Source organism: Apostichopus japonicus, chromosome 4 (genome assembly GCF_037975245.1).
Source record: "Apostichopus japonicus isolate 1M-3 chromosome 4, ASM3797524v1, whole genome shotgun sequence".
Taxonomy (NCBI): Eukaryota; Metazoa; Echinodermata; class Holothuroidea; order Aspidochirotida; family Stichopodidae; genus Apostichopus; species Apostichopus japonicus.
Window position 1 is genome coordinate 9,689,821 of NC_092564.1, and position 22,411 is coordinate 9,712,231.

A 22,411-nucleotide genomic window follows, 5' to 3' on the forward strand; every position below is an offset into this window, starting at 1 on the left:
GTTGAAGCACTGGTCAAACTATAATTTGTACTCATACATTTATATGAGTGGCAGGAGACCTGGCATTGTCAAGGTTATGCAGCAATGTGGATTTAAATTTTGATGTTTTTTTGATAATTAGCTTGTTGTATTCAATCATCATGGTATGACATTTTGTTTACGATGAAAGTACGAAGCTGTCATAAATTTCATTCACCTGATCTTTATTATTATTATTTGTAATTTTTTATTCAGTATCAGTTTCAAGCATATATGTAAAATAACATAATTAACATTGACAAAATAGGAAAAAGTAAACTTTTCATAAGTAGAAAATTGAAAAATGCAAAGAGTCATGTAAAACATAAAGATTAAAAAGGTAGAAAGATTCTAGTAGTGATTCTATGGCTCTAAAGTTGGGTAAAATAGCAGCTGTTATAAGAATGTTTCAGTATTTAGTGAAATTGCTATATAGTGGAGGAAGAACAGAGGAGGTAACAATGTTCATCGATAGATTAGAAATCTGTAATCTGGTTTGTTGCTGACCTTGGGTACATTTTCATCAATTCTTACATGAATTTGGTTCATTATTATGATGAGACTGATTGCCATTCACACTTTGTATCTTCTTAAATTCTTTGAAGACTCGCCCCAAACCGCGTGCCGCCCTCTGAAATAGTTAACTTTCCGTTGCTTGCAAGTGAATTTTTTTCTTGTCGCTACAAAATGCAGACAGTAATGAAATGTGATACCTTGTTATATTTTATCTGGACCTGAGATGTCCACTGCTGCTATGTACACCGTGTTGTGGGTATTGACCGCAGCTGTATGTACTGACTGTACACTAGTGTCTAATGACCGATGGTAGCAAGCTGTGTGTGTGTATTTTCTGGGATCGATGGTGGTGTCTAACACTTCTGTTACACCTCATTCGAAACTAGGTCAGATTACTGGCATGAGACGTTTCTTTGTGCGCGAGTCTTCACTCTCTTTAAGTGACCTCATGTACAAGTACATGACAGGTCAATATGGTAATTCCTCAGGTCAATATGGTAATTCCTAATCACCCAAACCCAGTAAGTCTTGCAGTTCACATTGTTCGGTACAAATTATACTTACACACAGCCAGGGTGGGAATTTGGCAAAAAAAGTTGGTAAGCATTTTTTCATTTTTTGATGAAATGTGCTTACCAACATGAGCCAAGATTTCTCAGTTGGTAAGCACAATTCATGAATTGCACAGCACAATGAGCAAGCACAGCACAGCACAGCACAGCACAGCACAATGTAAGCACAGCACAGCACAGCACAATGACCTGAACGCTGTTATCCTTTTGTGAAAACTTCCTGATTCGCGGCACAAGTGTACTTTATATCGAGCCGACAGCGGCGGCGCAGATAATCCAGTCAATGCATGTTCGATGGAAATAATTACAATCCCTGTCCATCACGTTGAACTCTCCGACCAGACAATACCGGGTCGAATACTCGACTTGGTATTAGTTATTCAAATACATGATCAAAGGAAATGTATCGTCTGGAGATCGTAAAAAAAACTCTGAAAATCAGTAGAGAAATTACCAATTGTGTACGAAAAGTAAGTTCGGTCCTTTCAAATTTTACGAAAGATCCAGCAAAACACTTTCGAAAAATTCACGCAAAACTGGCATATCGTGCTACATGCAACTAATGTCATGTAAACAAGGCTCTAGTACACCCATTTATGAATAAACCGTAAGACCACATCTGGTGTTAAGCAGGGGGAAAAGAAAGTAGTTTCTAGAATTTCCAAAAATACGGAAAAAATAATGTCCTACCATAGTTAAGTGTATAGCAAATAGCCTAACCACCTCGTCTGTTACGGATCTCACATAACTACAAAAACACAACTAATTGTATTTTGCGAACTTGACGTTTTCTACAAGAACATAGAAATAATTTTAAGCATTGGTTAATCATGCCGTGTGGCCTAAAACATATTTTATTACAAGGTTTACTTTCAAAAAGATGGCCATAGCTTGATATCTTGTGCTGCGTGTATGAACTGTGCCTCGTGTATCATGGGGAATATGCCATGAAACGTTTCTTGGAAACATGCCAAAAATGTTAACAAACAGGTGTTAGACAGGGGATGAGCGCATAGTTGTTTGGCAGGGTACCTGGGAAAATTCTGAGCACATGTACAGTATGAACTACGCAATTGCCGTCGGCAATTGCGTAGTTCATGTGTGAAGTTGGAATAATTTGCGATGCATACACAGTTAGTCGTAGGTATGTGACGGTCCAGGCACGATCGCTGAGCTAGCAGCCAGCTGTGTGTGGCCTGTTTGTTGGTGCTTTTTGCTAGCTGCGCGACAAATTAATCCTCCGTAACTTAGAAGCAGATTGCAGATAAGCCTACTACAGTCCGATGCAGTCACTTACGGTCAGAATTTTTGGTACGCTCATTACTAAGGTGTGTAGTACTAGGCCCATTTGATTTTCTTATTTTGGTAAGCCATATTTTCATTCCAGTACGCTAGCGTACCGGCGTACCGTAAAATTCCCACCCTGCACACAGCACTTTTAATTTTAACAAAAAGGCAAAATTTAGTGAAGAATGATTTATCTTTTGCTTTTCTTTTAATGCTCGTTATGTTTATAGTTTGATGACAACTTTGTAATAAATTTTGACTGCTGAGGCTCTAAAATCGCTGTCAATATAACTTCTCCAAACCTATTCTAGAGCAATTTTTAAATGGCTTGTTGTTTCTGTTTCCTCTCCGTCACTTCTATGGATTAATTAAAAGCTGGTTCTGTGACTGACATTTAAGGCTATAAACCAAGAGTGTAGTTTCCAAGTAATGTATTTGATTTATAGCCTACCTTTAAGATTTCAAATCTTCTTGAAAGCCCAATTGACATATTTACAGGTGTTGTAAACATATCCCAAAGTCACGATAGGAGATTGCTTATAATTTAGATCCAAGGTTCTGCCTATTTAAGTTAAACAAATAGTTTTATTCCAAAAGGATTGTGAGGCGTTGATGGATGAAAAACGAGAGTGTAGAGACAAATTCAACAGAACTCACTCGTAAAAAAAAATGGGGAAAAATGGGCTCTCAGTTTAATATTAAATACGTAATTATATATTTACTTCCCTGCATCACAACCTCATCTCTTTCCTCAACAACCTTTGGACTTTTTATCTAGAGTTACCGTTGAACGCTTATTTCCCGCAGTATAAAAGAGGTGAATTTAAGATATTTGTATGGGGAAAATTTGCATGTCATTTACATATCAAAGGTCGGATTTAGGTTTGAAGCTGAATAGATGTATGGTTGTCCCTTGATGAAAAATCTACCTTTCTTTATTCATGGCCTTTTTGAGGGCAAAGTTCTAAGGATTTTGATAGGTTACTCAAGTTTTGTCCCGACAGCACTTGGTTGTCAATAAAGAAGAGGGGTGTGTGTGAGAGGGGAATGGGGGGCTAACAATGACCAATATGTACACTGTGGGAGAGTTGTATATGATTTTTAAATAGAACACCAGCTTTGGGGACAAACCAAATAAGCATTGTACCTATTGAGGATATTTGTGTACAACTAGTGCAATCTGAATTTGATGTTAACAACTAGAACTATGTCAGATGACCTCCAAAGTTGAATTTTGGTTGTCCAAACAGAAATTTGCTCATCTCAGAACAACCATTAAATATGTAGCCTATTTTTGTTGGGTTTATCTATTGACCTCCCAGATTTGTTTTTGTTGTTGTTTGAGAGTGCCACATCACTCTTTTATCCATTCAGACCACATTATACTAACTCATCCATTGAAATCGTCTTCTTTAATTAATCCATTGAAATTGTCTTCTGTTTTCCAGGGGATGGTGGCTGGTACCCCAGTGAGCAGAATGACAAGCAAAACTTAACCATCGACTTAATCTTCACTACCAACCTAACGGGTATAGCTACCCAAGGAGCCACCTCGGGAGGGTATGCCCAGGAGTATCAGCTGTGGTACTCCATGGATGGAGAGAAATGGGAGGTTTATAGGGAGAATAGCAGAACAAAGGTAAGCATCCCCCCCCCCACCCCCATGCCATCTCAGGAGGGTATGCCCAGGAGTATCAGCTGTGGTACTCCATGGATGGAGAGAAATGGAAGGTATATATAGAGAATAGTCGAACAAAGGTGAGCGTCCCCTCCACCCCCCATGCCCTGACCTGTTTTGCAAACAGCGGGACATGTGACTTTTGATTTTGAGGGGGCAAGCCAAAAAGTTGTATCTCAAAACATGATAAATAAATAATCTGTGCATTCTGAATAAAAAAATTCTAGTATTTTGAATGTTTTTCAACATAAAGGCACATTTGTAATTAATTTTACAAGAAAAGTATACTAATAATAAAAGCTCCTATTTTAACTACCGAAATATATAAAAAAGAGTAATGTTCATTAAAAATAGGCACTTATTTATGTGAAGGGGCTATCATGAGACTTGTCCCAACCAATCCTGCATGGGTGACAGGGTCAATACCCATTAATAACAACAATGATATAAATTTAATTTTATTGATGAAATTTCTAGAAATTCCATGAAAACGGTAGGTCAGTTTAAGTAGTTACTTAACTATATGCATGTCACAACACTAGAATTAATAACCATGTTGGTCTCTCAACCACTTAGCTTACCTTTTCTCTCCATAGTATTAAAAGTAATTTATTGCTGATCATACTGCTCAGTAAAAGACAAATGTTTTTCTCTACAAATTGTAGAATTTTAAACTTTTCTGTAATTAAGTGTTAAGGTAAAGCCGAAGTAGAATGTTGGAATTGATACTACACCTCAGCCAAACAAGGCTCAAACGTCTCGTTTATACTGTTCTCCTTGCCGACAGATTTTCAAAGGTAACACCGGTACCAACCAGGTGACAAAGCATACCCTCAAGGAACCAATCCAGGTCAAGATGGTCAGGTTCAATCCAACCAAGTTTGACGACCTTGGCATGAGAGTCGAAGTCTACGGCTGTTATGACAGTAAGGAATAAATCCAAGAAAAGTCACAAGTTATATGTATAGGCATGTTAAAGTGTTGATCGTGTATACGAAGCACTGATTTTACATAGGACATTTTGTGCAGCACATGGATTCTTCAACCGGTCAGAGATGTCACTGGTTACTATGTTTAACCCATTTTACACATGATTTAATGACTATTAAATCACATTATCTGAAAATGTTACCAGAGTAAGGATGCATTTTGATGTATGGGCCATTTAGTCAGTCTAGGAGTTTCATATTCCCATTTCACTAATTGACGAGATACTTCCACAGTTATCTAACGTAAACACTGAACCCGTAAAATGCAACCCTATCCTTCTGCCATTTATGACTTTTGGTTTTTTTCTCACGTCTGCTCTCTGCAGATCTCAGCCTAGCAAACTTCAACGGATCTTCTTACATCCGCTACAATGCGGAAGGCGAGAACTCCATTCAGACCGAACAGGAATATATCACGTTTCGGTTTAGGACCGATAAACCTGATGGCATATTGTTCCACGCCTTTGGAACATCTGGAGACTATTTGCTGTTTCAGCTCTTGAATAGCAAGTTGGTAGTCACTTTGAATCTTGGTAAGTCTTTGCAAATGTCTGAAAGAACTTTATGTTGTATTTTTTTGTTTGGGAATAGTCGATGACAACTCAATAATCCCTATTCACTTGAAATCAAAGAATATACTGAGCTTTTTGACTAGTTCCACAAAAATCATCCTGTGTGTGACAGTTCTTTGCAATTCTTGCCTAACATTACAGAAAAAGTTTCTTTTTCCACGGCGCAGGGTCTGCTACACTGAGTTGTAAATGGGGGGTGGTGTGGGGGGGGTATCAGAGTTATACGGTGTGAACCTCCAAGTGATGTACGACTCCCACAGATCTAAACCAGCCTTTCACTTTTCTTCTCCGAATATATTTTGAAGCAAACATTCCCAATTTGCTGTAACAAACCAGTCTCATATGTACAACATCGTGTTTAAACTAATCACATTATTAAACCACCACTCTGTAAATAAGTGAATATTTACCATTTTCAAAGATAAACATTCCCGTCGATTAAGGAATATCCGTGACATCATTTACTGCTTTTGTAATTCATTCTAAGTTGTCATATTTTCACCGAGATATTTGACACCAGATCTAACAAGAGATGCACACACATTACCATGACGATTATCAAGCATTCTCTTAAAGATGCCCTTGTGAGTCTCAGCAGCAGTTGACAGCTTCTACAAATTAACAAACACATCTGCAGCAATGTCTTAAGCACCACCTTTCATGCCACTTCCACCGTAATGTTTGCACATTTGAAACGCCAAGATGTGAAGCCTTTCACACCTTGCTTGGTTGTTTTCACAGTAGGTGTTGATGACATTTTATATTGAAATATTTCTTTGAGACCAAAAATTTTACTAGGAAAAGAGAGTGCAAAAAAAGAGAAAAGGAAACAACCGTGATAAAATGACTTTCATAAAAGTTGTTGAGTGGTTTCATAAGAAAAACGTTTTTTTTAAATATTTTTTATAAAAAAAGTTAAAAGTAGTTGTGAAATTTTGATCCCTATGAATGAACAACACACAGTGGTATAAGTAGCACTACAGAAGCACAATCAGGTGTACATGGTATCTGTACTCTGTTGTATCTAAGGAATCATCAGGCTAATCAGCTGTCATGCATATTTTATAAAGATGCCCAAAGTATTTGATACATTTGAAAAATATAGTTGCATATTCTGTCATATGAATCTTCAATCTCTTTGCGGTAAAGTGTGACTAAGGTAAAAATTTTAGTCTCGTTATGTTATAGTCCAAAGTGAAAGGAAACACCGCCTGCTTGTAATGGCAGCTATCCCCCTCTTCGAGATATCCAGCTATAAAATATACTAGATCTCTTTAATGTCTCTTTAAGCCTATTAAACTTGATGATGCCGGTTCTTCGGATGCTGGCCTAAAGTAATCAATGTTGATCAATTTTAATTCCAATGACTGAACCAAGCATTTTCATTTTAGCTTCAAATGAGCAACAGAGGACCCTTGATAACCTTTAAAGATGTTTGCTGCATTTTATATCTAATTTTTAAGCAACTAGAACACATTTCTTAACTAGATCAATCCATAAAGGTACTGTATAGCAGTGTTAAGTTTTTCTGTCCGAATACAGGAACATCTTTTCCTTACCCATCACCCAAAGAGGTTGCAAATGACATATCATTTAGCCTTGTAACTTGCTGGTGAGGACAAATGTCATGTTTGTGTCTATGAAAAGTCAGAACCTCATTTGTGAAAATGTTTTATGAGGTGAGATGTAATTGTTACAAGATTGCCCCTTTTGGACAAACTTAGGTTGCCTGTCTCTTTGTTCTTTAAGGTTATAATGAATAGGTAACACAAGCTCTAGAGATACAATGTAATGAGCGTTTTTGATATCTTTTTATAATAAACAGAACATCTCCTTACTTGAGGAACCCAGAGAGAGAAAGTTTAAAATGAAAAGAGATTGAGTGAGCAAACCCTCTTAAAGGCAGAGAGGCACTCAATGGTCCACTCAAATTGTCGATCCTTTATTAAAACAGCAATGGCTTATAAGGTTTCAGCCAACCACCCTCTCCCTCCCCTATCCCCAGGCACTCCCCCACTTAACAAAGGTGAAACGAAACTACCCTTGATGCTTGAAATATTTGCTGCTTATTTTAAGATCGCTTGGTCTGTTGTAACATAAATGATGTTCATGACCATGGTTTTCTTTTCAGGCTCAATTGCAAGTCCTTAGCTGAAAGTGTTATGTAAAGTTTTATATTTATTTGTATATCAATTTTATTTTTCAGGTAACAGCCATGTTTCAGATGGAGACTCTTGGATTGAGGGCGGTAGTCTCCTAGACGACAACCAGTGGCATCTCGTAGCCTACAAGAGGAACATTCAACACTTGAAACTAACCGTGGATGGTGCCACAGTAACCAATTACACTAATGGACAATACATGAAGTTAGATCTAACTCAGAGGGTACGTCAAAAAAAAAAAACAATCGAGAAAACTGCATTTCTGTTGGAACTTGTTCTCCTATATTTGGTTCAGTTTTTGTTTTGGCGAGAGGTAAATGGATGGGATGCTTTTTACAAAGAATACTATTTCTTTTTGTCTCTTTTTTAAATATATTGTTTTCTTTGCAAAATATAAGTAATGGCTATATGTCACAAAATTTAGAGCTTGTGTAAAAGTAAGTTGGCCTGACGTTTCAATCCTAGCAGGATCTTCTTCAAAGGCTGAATGACAGGTAACAGTAACAGAAGGGACAAAACACGCACATAATACAGACAGGTTAAAGCGCATGGTGAACACAAAGAGATAGATGTAAGGGGATTAGTAGACAAGGGATGGAGAGAACAAAGAAAGAAACCAACAGGGGAAGAGGAGAGATAGGAGATATAATTTAGAGCTGATGCAACAACCGGGATTAGGGGAGGGAACCTCATTTTCCATGTTTGTGGATGAAATTGATTAGTCTCTGGAAATGCTCGATTTTGTTTGACTATAGTGCGTACGTACACATTGCATCTCTTCTGGAAGTGTTGCACTTTCAGAGATTAACATGGTAGTTAATTTTGTTTCACTGTGTGGATCTCTTTTTATGGCCTCTCATGTATTGAGAAGTCTTCCACCCATGAATTTTTGTTTTTCACAGCTGTACATGTATTTTTTTCTTTCTTTCACAGCTGTATATCGGAGGCACCGAATTCGTCGGTCGTAAGGAGTTGATGACGTCGCAGCCGTTCGTGGGTTGCATCCAGAGGCTTCTCATGAGTAACAGACTGGAGGAGAAAAGTCTGGAGTTTGCTTTGGACTTTATTGCGGAGGTATATCGAGGAGTTAAAACTCAAATATCGACTGCGGGCGAAATATCGAACAAATGTCAAGGGACCTCGACGACGGTGTCCGTTACGTTTCCTGAAACTGAATCCCACCTTGTCTGGCCTAGATCAGACAGTCAATCGAATAAATTCAAGTAAGTCAAAACAAAGCTCTCTGCTGTCGTCCTGATTAAGATCTTGAAGGATAAAAAATGTTTGGCTTGTATCTACTCTCATGTTGGATGTATGTAACTGGTATGTGAGGTATTCAAGAATGCTGTGAAAAGAAAAAGAAAAAAAATTCTCATTCTCATGGCTTTGAATGAGATATATATCTTATTCACTTGGGGGAATGTAATCTTGTAACTTTCTGGTAGAAATTAGAATCCTTTTTTTTTGCTTTTTGTTTTTTGTACTGGGTTTGCAAACTTGCTGTCAACTTAGAATGGAGTATGTTCTTGTTTAATATTGTTGGAACTTATATGTATAATATACTTATATATATATATATATATATATATATATATATATATATATATATATATATATATATATATATATATATATATATATATATGTTTTATGGGTGATTTCAGAGACCATGTTAACCTATTATTAGTAACAGCTGTGATCCTTCACTGCATGGGACATATTAGGGCAACACAAAAATGTGCCCATACTGGTGTGTACTGTATTATTTGTTTCTCATTTTTTAAACTAATGACAGTTTTACAAACACAGTTTTAAAAATGGATCAGGGAAATCTGCCATAGCGAACATATTGTTTTTAATCAGTGAAAACATTGGTACCATTTAAATAAAAAATAAATCTTACAAAAAAGCTATGAAAATAAAATGACAATTGGATGACATCAGTGGCCAACACTCTAAGTCTTTCATTAAAACTGTGTGTCACAAAGGTATGGAAGAACAAAGGAGAATGGGGTGTATTGAAGTATGTCTTCCTCCTCTTTCTTCTCCTCTTCCACCCCCCTTCCTCCTCCCGCCTCCCTCCCCTCCTCCCTCCCTCCCTTCCCTTCCCTCCCCCTCCCCCTCTCCCTCCCGCCCCCTCTCCCTCCCTACCCCCTACCCTTCCCTCTCCCTCCCTCCCTCCCTCCCTCCCTCCACCCTCCTCCTTCCCTCCCCCTCTCCCTCCCTCCCCTCCTCCCTTCCCTCCTCCCTTCCCTCCTCCCTTCCCTCACCCTCTCCCTTCCCTCCCCCTCACTCCCTCCCGCTCCCTCTCCCTCCCTACCCCCTACCCTTCCCTCTCCCTCCCTCCCTCCACCCTCCTCCTTCCCTCCCCCTCTCCCTCCCTCCCCTCCTCCCTTCCCTCCTCCCTTCCCTCCTCCCTTCCCTCACCCTCTCCCTTCCCTCCCCCTCACTCCCTTCCCTCCCTCTCCCTTCCCTCCCTCTCCCTTCTCCCTCCCTCCCTTCTCCCCTCCCTCCCTTCCCTCTCCGCTCCCTCCCTTCCCTTTCCCTCCCCCTCCCTCCCCTCCTTCCTCAAACTACTCCCTTCCTTTTGTCATCCCGATTGTCCTCTCTCACTACCTTACTATTTTTCCGTCCCTCCACTTCTTCCCCTCTCCAGGGTTCAGTTCCAGTTCCGTACATTTGAGAGGAGCACATACATGGTCTACAATAGGTTGGACTTTGCTGGCCTAGGAATGATCTTAGTTGGACTGAGAGATACATCTCTTGTTGTCATCATACACAATCGTCGGGACTCTCCCATCACTGTGCCTGCAGGTTAGTCGTACTCTCTGTGAGATAGGGCAGCAAAATCATTCTGTCTGTCTAAACTGATCTCAGGTATATAGCATAAATTTGTTGGGATTGCCTTAAAGGGTGTGAAGACTCACGCAAAAAGAAACGTCTAATGCCGGTAATCTGACCTAGTTACGAATGAGGTGCAACAGAAGTGTTAGATACCACCATCGATCCCAGAAAATACACACACACTGCTACCGTCGGTAATTAGACACTAGTGTACAGTCAGTACATACAGCTGCGGTCAATACCCACAGCACAGTGTACAAACCATACAGCGATGGACATCTCATGTCCAGCTAAAGATGACAAGGTATCATGTTTCATTACTGTACTGTCTGCATTTTGTAGCGACACAAACAAAACGTCACTTGCAAGCAATGGAAAGTTACCTTTTTCAGATGGCCACACGCGGTTTGGGGCGAGTCTTCAATGCCTTTAAGAACCAATTAAAAGATACAGTGTGATATGCAGATAAGGCAACCTGCTGTACAAGTGCAAAGATTAGTAGCAGTTGTTGCTCACATTAACCATACTGTTTCATTTGGGGCAAAGTTTAGAGCCTGCTACACAAAATATTAATACTAAATTGTTGTCTTTATTATTTCATAGATGCTTCCGTTCTGAAAATTTGCTTGTCTTCTTTACCGTTACTGCATTTGTTTCAAATACTAGTCTGTTTTTTCCAACAACAACAATTTCACTGCTAACCTGCAGGAGCCATGCTCCATCAGGTTTGTTCTCCCTCCCCCTCCCTCCCCCCCCCCACCACAAGTTTTGAAATTGGTGTTCAAACCAGGGTTGCTTTAACTCTACATTAGTTCACGTTCCTTTAACTGATAACTTTATGAATGATTTTTCCCCCTAAGGCTATAATCTCAATGATGGTCTGTGGCATCACGTGCTCGTTGACATCTCGTCTACCCTCATCAGGGTATCTCTCGACGGGGTTCAAACTAACGTGGACAGAGTCCTGTCCTTTACTTCATCTCAGTATTACCACTTTGGAGGGACTGCCAGTAAGTTTAATCCTTCTTTCTATATCTATCAATAAGGTAAAGCAATATGTGGGTTAATTTTGATACATTTTTTGGGATGCTTATCAGATACTAAAATCCTATAAGTTGCCACAGTATGTATAACTCTTTTGCAGTTGTCCAGCTTCTGAGCTCTTCATCTAAAAAGTAATTTTGAATCAAAAAAAGTACTAGGGACTTATTTCAATAGTTAAAATTGTTAAAAGCCTTGTGATCCATGAAATTGAGTATTCGGTGTCTGCAACAGGACATTCATCTCCAAACAGAATTTCTCCAATTGCAGGAATAAAGCTCATAATTTTGTGCGGGAGCATTTTTCATGAAAACATTCGATTTCTCTGCAAATACATTCACGTTTAAGTGTTCCCTCTTTCTTTTCTTTTTCAAGGTTTAACACTGTCAGAGACCTTTGACCTCCCTGGTTTCCGTGGCTGCATGAAGGACATCTACATCGGTGAAACAAAGCTAAATCTACACGAGGCGTTGTCAGAGTCTATCCCCGGTGTGGATGCCGTGAACGTAGAGATTGATTCGTGCGGACTCCAAGATTGGTACGTCACTCTTCAAAGCAGTCTCTTTGGGAGGAGCGGATTTTTTGATCAGTTTTTCAATAATATATGATGCTAAACTCCTTTAAAATTGTAAGAGCTTGATCGGCAAGGCTTCGTTTAAAGAAATGAACTAAGTAGTAGTACTTTGAATATTTCAAAATTTGCCAAGTTGCATATTCAAGTAGGATTACTACAGATTAGAATAATTGTCAGGGCTATGAGACGTCTAACAAGTACATGAATTCAACAATTTTCACAGGCTTGTTAGACTTCAGCATGTAGGGCTGTGTTTCACTTTAGCCAATTATTTAAAAAATTTAATTTTGTAATATCTACTTTCAGGTGCTCACCAAACCCATGTGAACATGGTGGAGAGTGTACCCCAGAATGGGATTCCTTCAGGTGCACCTGTACTGGACATTACACAGGAGCTACTTGCCACACCTGTAAGTTGCTGTTTTATTTGTGTCTCCCTCCCCCTACCCCCTCCCCCCGGGCTCCTTACCCGCAGAATGGAACTGTGTTATTACTTGAATACTTTGTGTAATAACTGTGTTATTACTTTAATACTTTGTGTTCAATGTGCTCATTAACCTGTCTGTATTTTGTGCGTGTTTTTGTCCCTTCTGTTACTGTTACTTGTCATTTAGCCTCTGAAGAAGATCCTGCTAGGATTGAAATGTCAGGCCAACTTACTTTTACACATACTTTAATACTTGTAAAAGAGCAATTTTGTGTGAGATTGTGTGATACTAGTTTGCTTAGCTTGACTTTACTTTCTGTATATATATATATATATATATATATATATATATATATATATATATATATATATATATATATATATATATATATATATATATGACACAGTTCTCAGTAGGAGTTCGGTGGTAAAAACTGCAACGAGTGAACAAACAGATTCTGAAGCTCAGCTCAATGTCTGTAATATGCAGGTAGGATGTCATTCAACTGTCTGAGAATGTACCAAGTGATAATAGTAAAAAAGCTATCAAAATATATAAAATGGGTTTATGGCCTGGATGCTCTTTATCACTCTCTAGTCTTTCTTAGTCGAGTAACAGAATGAAATTCTAAGCCTTAAAATATTAATGTGAACTCACAACCTCTATTCACTGTACATCCGAAGTGGTATAGTCACCCAAACGAAGAATTTTTCGTAGGAGTTTCTGTCACATTTTCGCCTCTGTGTCATAAATCTCTGGGTACTTATCTCCCATGTTTTGCTTGTTTTTATGACTTTGCCCTCTTCCAAATGATTCAAGTTCACCTCCTCTTACATTGAGAGGTGCCAGAGGCTAACCTGTCTCAGGGAAAACAGGGAAGAATGATTAATATCATGAAATGTTTTGTAACCTAACGGTGGTCGTTAGTAGCCACAGCGGTATGTGGCATTCTTGCAGACACAGAAGACATTCTCCAGCAATGTTTACAGGTATTCATCTCTGATCTGAGATAATATTTATATCCAAAGGATAGCAGTTTAATGTCTTCGATCAGCTAATCAAAACAGATGTGTAAAACTTCATTTTACAAATTTAATGTCAGGATACAATGTAGGTTTAATATGTCGTATATATGTGAGTATCAGTTGCAAGTACATGATATACTTTTCTACCAGAGCTGCTGCTTTTAGAAGACTTTTACAAACTGCAACCTACCCAGTTACCTGTTTGTATGGATTGAACAACACTAGCTTAAAACTATCTGTATGTTGAGTCTTGAGTGGGATGCAAAAATCGGCTCTATACTGAGAATGAAACAAAAATGATTTAGAAAGTTTATCAACTTCTTGCCCAATCTGTATAATCAAGAACATTAAAGAGATAACAACAAATAAAGACTATAAATGGTTGGGTTAATTTGCTCCTTCACACACAGATTGCATAACCTTATCAACCACCTGTTATGTTGGGCAACTGCAAATGTTACAACTCTGGGGCATTTCTTTGCTAACATGGTCGGATAAATGCTTTATCCGACAGTTGTGGTAATTGTAACAATGATATCCATTCACTGGGTAATTTATAGGTAAATTACTGTCTAAAGCTTGCATGCCTGAACCCATCTGCATATCAGAAATTACAACCCCGACCCAGACAGAGCATACCATCAATTCACAACCCTCTCTAACAATTAATCTTATATGATCTTCCTTACAACTTAAGAGAATGTCCCTCTTCCATTGGAAGAGGTGATTGTCAATAAAGAATCACTGAATGCTAACCTATCAAAGTCATGGTAAATCTTGTAAAACCTGACATAAATTCACCTCACAATCTTCTAACCTCCTTCATAGGTTAGATTTTGTCTAAAGTGGAAGGCATATTGACATGTTTCTGTGGGTTTTTTATTTTACAGCTAGTGTTGAACAGTCCTGTGAGGAGATTGGTAGCTCTGGTACCTTCTTTATTGATCCCGATGGGAGTGGTCCGATGGGGGCAGTCCAAGTAGACTGTGAGATCGACGACGGTAAAGAAACTTCATTCTTAACCTTGAGAGCGGCATTGAGCCAATTGTCTTTCTAAACAATACTCATCATTGATAAAACTTTTAAGGGCCTGCATGTCTCAATCCTAGTAGGGTCTTCTTCAGAGGCGAAGTCACATGTTTCAGTCTTGCCTGAGAAGGAGATCCTTCTAGGATCGAAATGTCAGGTCGTTGGAATGCCACGAACTTGGTGTCTACTGAACTTTGATGATGGAAAATCTTTGTAATCACAAAGTGTTTTTTTTTATCTCCTTTCGTTAACCCTTTACCTCGTCTACCTTTGTTTAAAACCCTTTCCATCATTGAAACTTTTAGCATCATTGAAACATTAACTTTTGTAAAATATAACTTATTTACCTGCACCTGCTTTTTGCAGTGCGAAAGCAGCTTGTTCACACTTTCTTTGTTTTCTATTCAATAATTTCACTCAAATACAGTTATTAGCTTTAAACCATTCAAAATTTCATTTCAAAATGATTTTTTTTTCTTTTATGATCATTTAGAATCGGTGTTTGTGTTGGTCTACAATCGTTGAAACTTAGTTGAATACAAAATTTGGTCGAATACAAAACTTTTGGTGACAAAATTTGATCAGAAGTGAATTGAATTGTCGTCATTTTGTTTGATAATCTCATTCGAGAGCCACAATCAATGCATACGACTGTTCTCTTGTTTCAGAAGATAACATTTGGACCGTAATGAATCACGATGCTGAGGATGATGAAGATGTACCCTCTGGAAGTGTAGAACCTGGATCATATGATAGAGCCATCACATACAGACACGTCCCCATGGAACATATGATGAACATCATCGATAATGCTCATTACTGTGAACAGACAGTACACTACACTTGTAACTCAGCAAAGTTGCTGAATTCACCCGGTAAGATATAGTGTCTTTTGTCATTTTCCATTATCCTCTGCTTGTCCCCCCTTCCCATTCCCCTTCCCTGCCCAATCCTTCCCTTAAACGACTTTGGTCATCAGCGTCATGCCCCAAACTTAGTTCACCATACACGTACGTTATGTCTAGCGTTGCACGGGGTATCCGGGTACCTGGGTACCCACCCGACGCGATACTACCTGGTTCTAATTTATTACTGTTATTACTAATTTATTATCCTACGCAAAGTGCGATTTTTGGGGTTTTTTTTATTGGCAAACGGATGGTTGGGTGTGGTGTGGTGTTAGGCTACCATGTGGTCGAAGATAACAGCAATAATGAAAGTATTCCATGGATATCTTAAAGCAGCGTCACAATTTCAGCGAATAAACAGATGATGGTTAGGCTAGATTTCCCCAGTGACTTAGTTTGGTGTTAGGCTACCATGTGGTCGAAGATAACAGCAATAATGAAAGTATGCCATGGGTATCTTATAACTGCGTCACAATTTCAGCGAATAAACAGATGGTTAGGCTACATTTCCCCATTGATGGCACGGTATGCTTGACAAACCAACCGGTAATGACTCTTATTTTTACAAATTATGTTTTCTTTCAGCTGGTGATCCCTACGGCTGGTGGGTAGACAGGCATGGCAGCCACATTTACTCTTGGGGTGATGCACATGTTAACTCAAGAAAGGTAACTATATTCGCATGCAAGTATATTCAAAGTTTGAGCCATTTGCTACTTAATTTTTTACATCTCCTCCCCCTCCCCCCCCCTCCCCTTAGGAATATTTTTTCATCATCTAGGTTGCTTTATTTAATGCTACATGTCTTTTCAGTGTGCGTGTGGAATGACAAGGACCTGCTCGGATCCAAACAAATTTTGCAACTGTGATGCAGATGTCTCCAATGGCCTAATAGATGAAGGGACAATTTCAGATAAAGATCTCTTACCTGTTACACGGCTTCAATTTGGCGATGTAGACCAAGGGAATTCAGCTTCCTTTAGATTGGGAAAGCTCAGATGTCGTGGTGATGGTGAGTCGAAACATACGCAAATCCTGTTGTTCTTCAGAAAATGGCATGATTAAATATGCTCATCTCTCACCTTTAAGGGTAATTGAGACATTCCCAAGCTCTATTTATTGGGAAAAATGCAAAAGGGCCAACATAGGAGAGACCATGTATATTATGAATATTATGTAGCAAGGTTCACTAAACTTTAACAAATGAATATTATCCTCTCACCAGCTAATCTGGAAGATGCAGTAACATTCCGAACAGAAGAAGCTCACCTTAGTCTGCCAGTGCAAATGACGAGAGAAGGTGCTCTAGACGTTAGCTTTCAGTTCAAGACCACGGTTTCACAGTCGGTTTTACTCTCTGCGGAGGGACATGAAAGGACATTCTTTCAGGTCAGTCTAGAGAGGAAAAGAAACCGGAATCCTTGTACTTTTTTTGGGGGGGGGGGGGGGGCAAAATATTCTTTTCTAGTTACTTTAGGATATTTAACAATGATATATTCGAGATAAAATGGTCTGGAAATTGTATTTTCTGGTAAATGTAACTTGGAAATAATTCACTATGAGACATTACTAAAACTTATATTATCTATATTATATATGCCTTAATGCTACATAGTCCGATAAATTTTTTCACAATCTGTACCCATACATGACTTTAAAAGGAGAGATCAGGCACCTGAAATATCTGCTGTACCAACAGTACACCAAAATCATACCCGGTATTGTGTCACTTGGCATAAACTTCAAAGGTTTTCGAAATTTGAAAAAAATTATATAAACATGACGGAAAGTTTGTGGGACACAATTTTGTTTTATATTTGATAAGGCAGTAATTACCTCACTTAGGAGCAACAACATGATCGTGGTTATTAACGTAATTGTGGAGCAACAGAATATATTTTATTAAGGCATAAGATCTCTTATTCAATTTGAGACATCATCCCAATTTTGTGTAAATATTATAGGATGTAAAACTTGTCGCCCAAGGAAAAATATGGTTGATGTCAGGTTTTACTTTGTTCATTCTTCTCTCCATCCCTTGTCTACTAATCCTCTTACATCTATCTCTTTGTGTCCACCATGTTCATTAACCTGTCTGTATTCTGTGTGTGTATTTGTCCATTCTGTTACTGTTACTTGTCATTTAACCTCTGAAGAAGATCCTGCTGGGATCGAAACATCAGGCCAACTTACTTTTACACATTCTCTTACACAGGCTCTCTAGTGGATAAGCAGTTTGCTAACAGTTTTATTTTGATGTTACGTTTTACTTCGATTAGATCTGCAATCCCCACTGTATAATGAGACGAGACCTTTTTGCAAACTTGTCTGTTTTTTACTGTTTTTGTTTTCTGATTCGCAACCTTTCTTCGTCGTTACAGGTTGAACTTCACAGTCCGACCGAGGTTGTGTTGAGGTTTGATTTCGGAGAAGAGGTCGTGATATCCCACCGGTCAAACGAGCCGCTAAACGATGACAAATGGCGGACTATTCGGATGAATCTGGACAAGAAGGAGGTCACGCTGCAAGTGGATTCAGATACCAAACTCTCCCAAGCATTAATTAATGGACACAGGGAATTCAAATTAGAATCAGACATATTTGTGGGTGAGTTTACAAGTCTGGTGCTGTCGTCGATGGTAATCTTGTTTCCTGTCCAAAAAAAAAGAATGGAATAAAACTATGGTATGATCCCTGGGTAAATGGCACATAATTCATTAGATGTTTGACTTTTTCTCCCCCCACCCCTCTCTTCATCTTCCGCCCCCCTCCCATTTGCATTGATTTTTAAAGCAACAATCAAAAACATAAAAATTAACGGTCAGAGGGATTTTAAGATTATATCAGACTTTGTGAAAGAGTTGGCGGGATTTAGCTTAGCGTTCATGTATGATATGGAAAGTGGGTTTTTCTACCATGAATAGAAAGAGACAGGGTTTGTTGATGAGTAAATACATTTGTTCATTCTGTCAGAGCCCCCAAAGTTTTCACATCACTTGTGAATGTTACTAGTTTTTGTTTACCTATCTTGTAAGCATTTTATTAATATAACATTTCCCAAACCGTGCTTTACAGTGTGTAGTTTGGTAAAGCAGTTTCCACAGTACCTGGTTTTGGAAATTCATGCTGCTGTAACGTCCTAAGCCGTCATATTTGGATTTAATCTGTTCAATTTTACAGGAGAGAAATTGATATTAGATGGTCTGATAATGCCTTAATTTATATTTTTGCAAGTTTTTTTTACTAATCGATTTTACAGGACGAGAAATTGGTATTTAGATGGTCTGATAATGCCTTAATTTATATTTTAGCAAATTTTTTTTTGTTTTTTTTTTGCTTTGGCGATCATTCAATAAGCATCATGAATACGTCTCAAACTAAATACAGACTTTCATAGATTGATGGTTATGATTTTAAGCTTTTGTTCAGAGATTTCTTTCCAGAGAACACAGCTTTGACAGTACACACCCCTCTTCGTTTCTTACTCTCTCTCTCTCTCTCTCTCCCCCATCTTTTTTTTCTCTAGGTACCACCCCTCATCAAACCGAGGGATTTGTAGGATGTATTCGCAAGTTACAGATAAACGGAGAGACCTTTAACCTGGGCCACGCATCCCTGTTGGCTCAGGAGGTTGTGGAAGGCTGTAGTGGACATTGCTCAGTCGATCCTTGTCTGTTTGGTGGAAGATGTATAGAGGGCTACAGCCGCTTCTCTTGCAACTGTTCTAACACCCACGCGGAAGGAGAACGTTGCTCTAAAGGTAGGACTTTGAATAGTTATAAAGTATGAGGACAATATTGAGATGTGACAGATTTACAAACAAACATTAAAGTGTCAATATTGGTTCTGTCGCAGGGTGAATAGGAAGTGCTCAAATTTGAATTGTTATTTGAAGTATACCAATGTGCATATATATGTGTTGGTGACAGAAAGGAAGAAGAAGAAGAAGAAAAAGAGAAGATTTTGCTGAATTTTGCTGAAGATTTCAACTGGGCTTTATATTCATGTCTTATAGTAACTGGGCTTATCCATGTCTTAGAGTCAGGGTATCAAGCGAACACAGTTACACTATGTAATTGGACATATGTTACCATGTGTCTTGACAAAACCAAAGAAAATGTTTGCTTTCTTACGAGAGAGGGAGGGGATGGGGTGGGGTGGGGGTGGGGAAGACTGTGCTACAACTCTGGGCCAATGACAGGAGTGAGAGATATGTGTGATAAAGAAGTTATCTTCATCTCAATGACAACTGAAGATTTCAAACTGGGTACTTGGGCCCAGTCCGGCTTTCAACACCCCTGTTCCTGTAATACATATATTACGATAGAGGAATCAACCAGCTGGTAACACTGAAGGTGTGTGTGTATCCAGGCAACTTTACTTGTCAGTCTTACCTACATGGTTTCTGCATATACATGTGTAATCTTACCATATATCATTGTGTCTTAAATCAAAGCTTATCCCTTCATCTTAGTATATTAAAGCAAAGCTAATGTCTTCATCTTAGTATCTTAAAACAAAGCTTATTTCTTTATCTTATTTGGAGAAACACTGTAGATTTGGTCAGGAAGTCATTAACCAACTGCATAACAATCTTTAATGGATTGCTTTGAAGGCCTGTTGCACCCTCCTCAAATATATCTGGCCCATTTTACCTATAAAAACTATCTTGATTTGGTTTGTTTCCCTCAGAGGTTGGTGCTGAGATGGGTAGCTCATCCTCAGTAGAATACACCCTCCCTGTATCCCTGAGGCAGGCCTCGGACGTGGACAACATCACCGTGGGATTCACCACCTCGGGGAGTTCCGGTGTCTTGATGAGAATTGAGAACGATGATGCACGGTATCAGCAGATATCCATTGAATCAGGTAACTCCCCTCCTATGCTACCCCTTGTGGTATTCCCTTCTGTCCACCGCCCCCACCCCCCAGTTATAACCATTGGATTGAAGACGCATTTTGCATCAGGTTGAAACTTTGCAGTATTCTGACCAAGCTTTGTAATACTCATATTTAATTGGATAGTCACCCCTCAATCCAACAGAGAGGTCAATATGGGTACAAACCGTTTTGTCTGTGCGTTATAACTATTGTTAACAGATGAATCCAGTACCAAACAAAAGATATTCTGTTCCACATATTTTCAATGCAATATTTTATCGTTTCATTTGTAAATATATGAAGTTTGTGCCTTAACCTTTTCGGCACAGGTGCACTTTAGCTTGACTAATGTAACATATTAGCCCTCTAGGGACCTAGGCTGTTGCATATTCTACAACATCAGAAAATTATCTTTACGGGCTGGATTAATATTGAGCCTGTGACCTGTGATGTTCATAATCTCAGCCTGCCTCTGTAACAAATTTACTGTATCATTAACTGAAGAAAAGTGTGTGTTTATTACCACATAATTGGTCTGTTAACTAACAGACAACACTGTTCCTCTTACTTTATCAGGTGCCCTTTCATACAAGTATAAACTTACAGAGGGCTTGGAGAAATCGTTGAGGGTTAGTCAACACAACTTTGGTGACGACAGGCACCACTTTGTATATGTGGTACGATCAACAACAGAGGTCACCCTTAAGGTGAGAACTTCTTTCTTTGATGGCTTGAATTTGAATGAATATAGGTTCATTACAGGAAAAGGTTACAAACTTAAATTAAAATATCAATTACAGATGCATTGTAGGAGAGTGATATTGATTATGAAAATTATTGTTAAGTTTGGGGAAAAACTTGTGTGTGGTTTGGATCAATTTCTTTTAGGAATTAAAAATACAAATCATAATTGAAAGAGCAACCATAAAATGTAAGTGGAAATGAATGATTAGACTAAGTGAATGATGCAAACCATCAAATATATATCCTTATGAAATGTTTTTTTTTTTTTGTGGTCATTTTGCAATGATAGAAATAAGTAAAAATCTGATACTGGAGAGATTTTATGTCCCTTTTTTCATTTTGCTGAAATTTCCATTCATCATACTCCTTTACTTGTATTTCCCTTTTCAATGGTTGTGTCAATATACCATCAGATATCATTGATAGTTATTCAACCATTCATTGGGTGGATGCGAAATTATGAGGGTTTTACTGCAAATATTGGGCTAATTTTTGACACCAAAATGTGACATCATGAAAATGGCTGTAATTGAGATGCACTTTTCTTAGTTTTTCCCATGTTATTATGCCTTGACTTTGCATTTTCTATTCAAGTGAAAGCAGAGCTTCAATTACACTTGCAAATTTCAGTCACCCATGCATGTGGCAACTTTTCATGATTATAACCTAATCACACACTGCACAGTAGTGTACTAGGGATTGCAAATCCCAGAAACTCACTACTCATGCTGAGAATAGGTCTAATGGCATCTCAGAGGACAAATTCATTCAAAAATACATGTGAAAAAAAACTTGTTATTGGTTGTTAAACTGTACAAATTTTTTGGTGTCCTCAACATAACGTAAGTTAAATGGGCATTATTTCACTATCAACTGATAGTTTTGAATATCAAAACATTTGTAACTGATCAAAACCCCACATACACTGATAGTAAACAGTTCTTTCACTGCTAGCAGTTCAATTCCTCTGTATCAGTCACAATTTGTGTGTGGTGTCCTCATTTCTAGCCTGCATAACATACATTAACTGTGAAAATCTATTTAAGGCTCATGGCAGGAATTCTCACAGAATATTCAACTCACTTAATATTTCACCATGTTTGAAATAGAATTAAACAATTTCCATCATCCAATGAGTCTAAA

At 38.4% G+C, this 22,411-nt stretch overlaps 1 protein-coding gene across 2 annotated transcripts in view; it reads left to right on the plus strand.

The window, feature by feature from the left end:
• Nucleotides 1-22,411, plus strand: part of LOC139966384 (contactin-associated protein-like 2) — a 78,798-nt gene that overhangs the window by 44,547 nt on the left and 11,840 nt on the right. For both annotated transcript variants that reach the window (XM_071969323.1, XM_071969324.1), the window contains exons 3-20: nt 3,842-4,032; nt 4,859-4,997; nt 5,387-5,593; nt 7,839-8,017; nt 8,728-9,017; nt 10,451-10,608; nt 11,499-11,648; nt 12,055-12,217; nt 12,560-12,663; nt 14,597-14,707; nt 15,404-15,610; nt 16,229-16,311; nt 16,457-16,655; nt 16,869-17,032; nt 18,025-18,250; nt 19,170-19,403; nt 20,336-20,512; nt 21,101-21,231. In XM_071969323.1, coding sequence (XP_071825424.1) covers nt 3,842-4,032; nt 4,859-4,997; nt 5,387-5,593; nt 7,839-8,017; nt 8,728-9,017; nt 10,451-10,608; nt 11,499-11,648; nt 12,055-12,217; nt 12,560-12,663; nt 14,597-14,707; nt 15,404-15,610; nt 16,229-16,311; nt 16,457-16,655; nt 16,869-17,032; nt 18,025-18,250; nt 19,170-19,403; nt 20,336-20,512; nt 21,101-21,231 — 3,113 coding nt within the window. The remainder of the gene's footprint in view (nt 1-3,841; nt 4,033-4,858; nt 4,998-5,386; nt 5,594-7,838; nt 8,018-8,727; nt 9,018-10,450; nt 10,609-11,498; nt 11,649-12,054; nt 12,218-12,559; nt 12,664-14,596; nt 14,708-15,403; nt 15,611-16,228; nt 16,312-16,456; nt 16,656-16,868; nt 17,033-18,024; nt 18,251-19,169; nt 19,404-20,335; nt 20,513-21,100; nt 21,232-22,411) is intronic.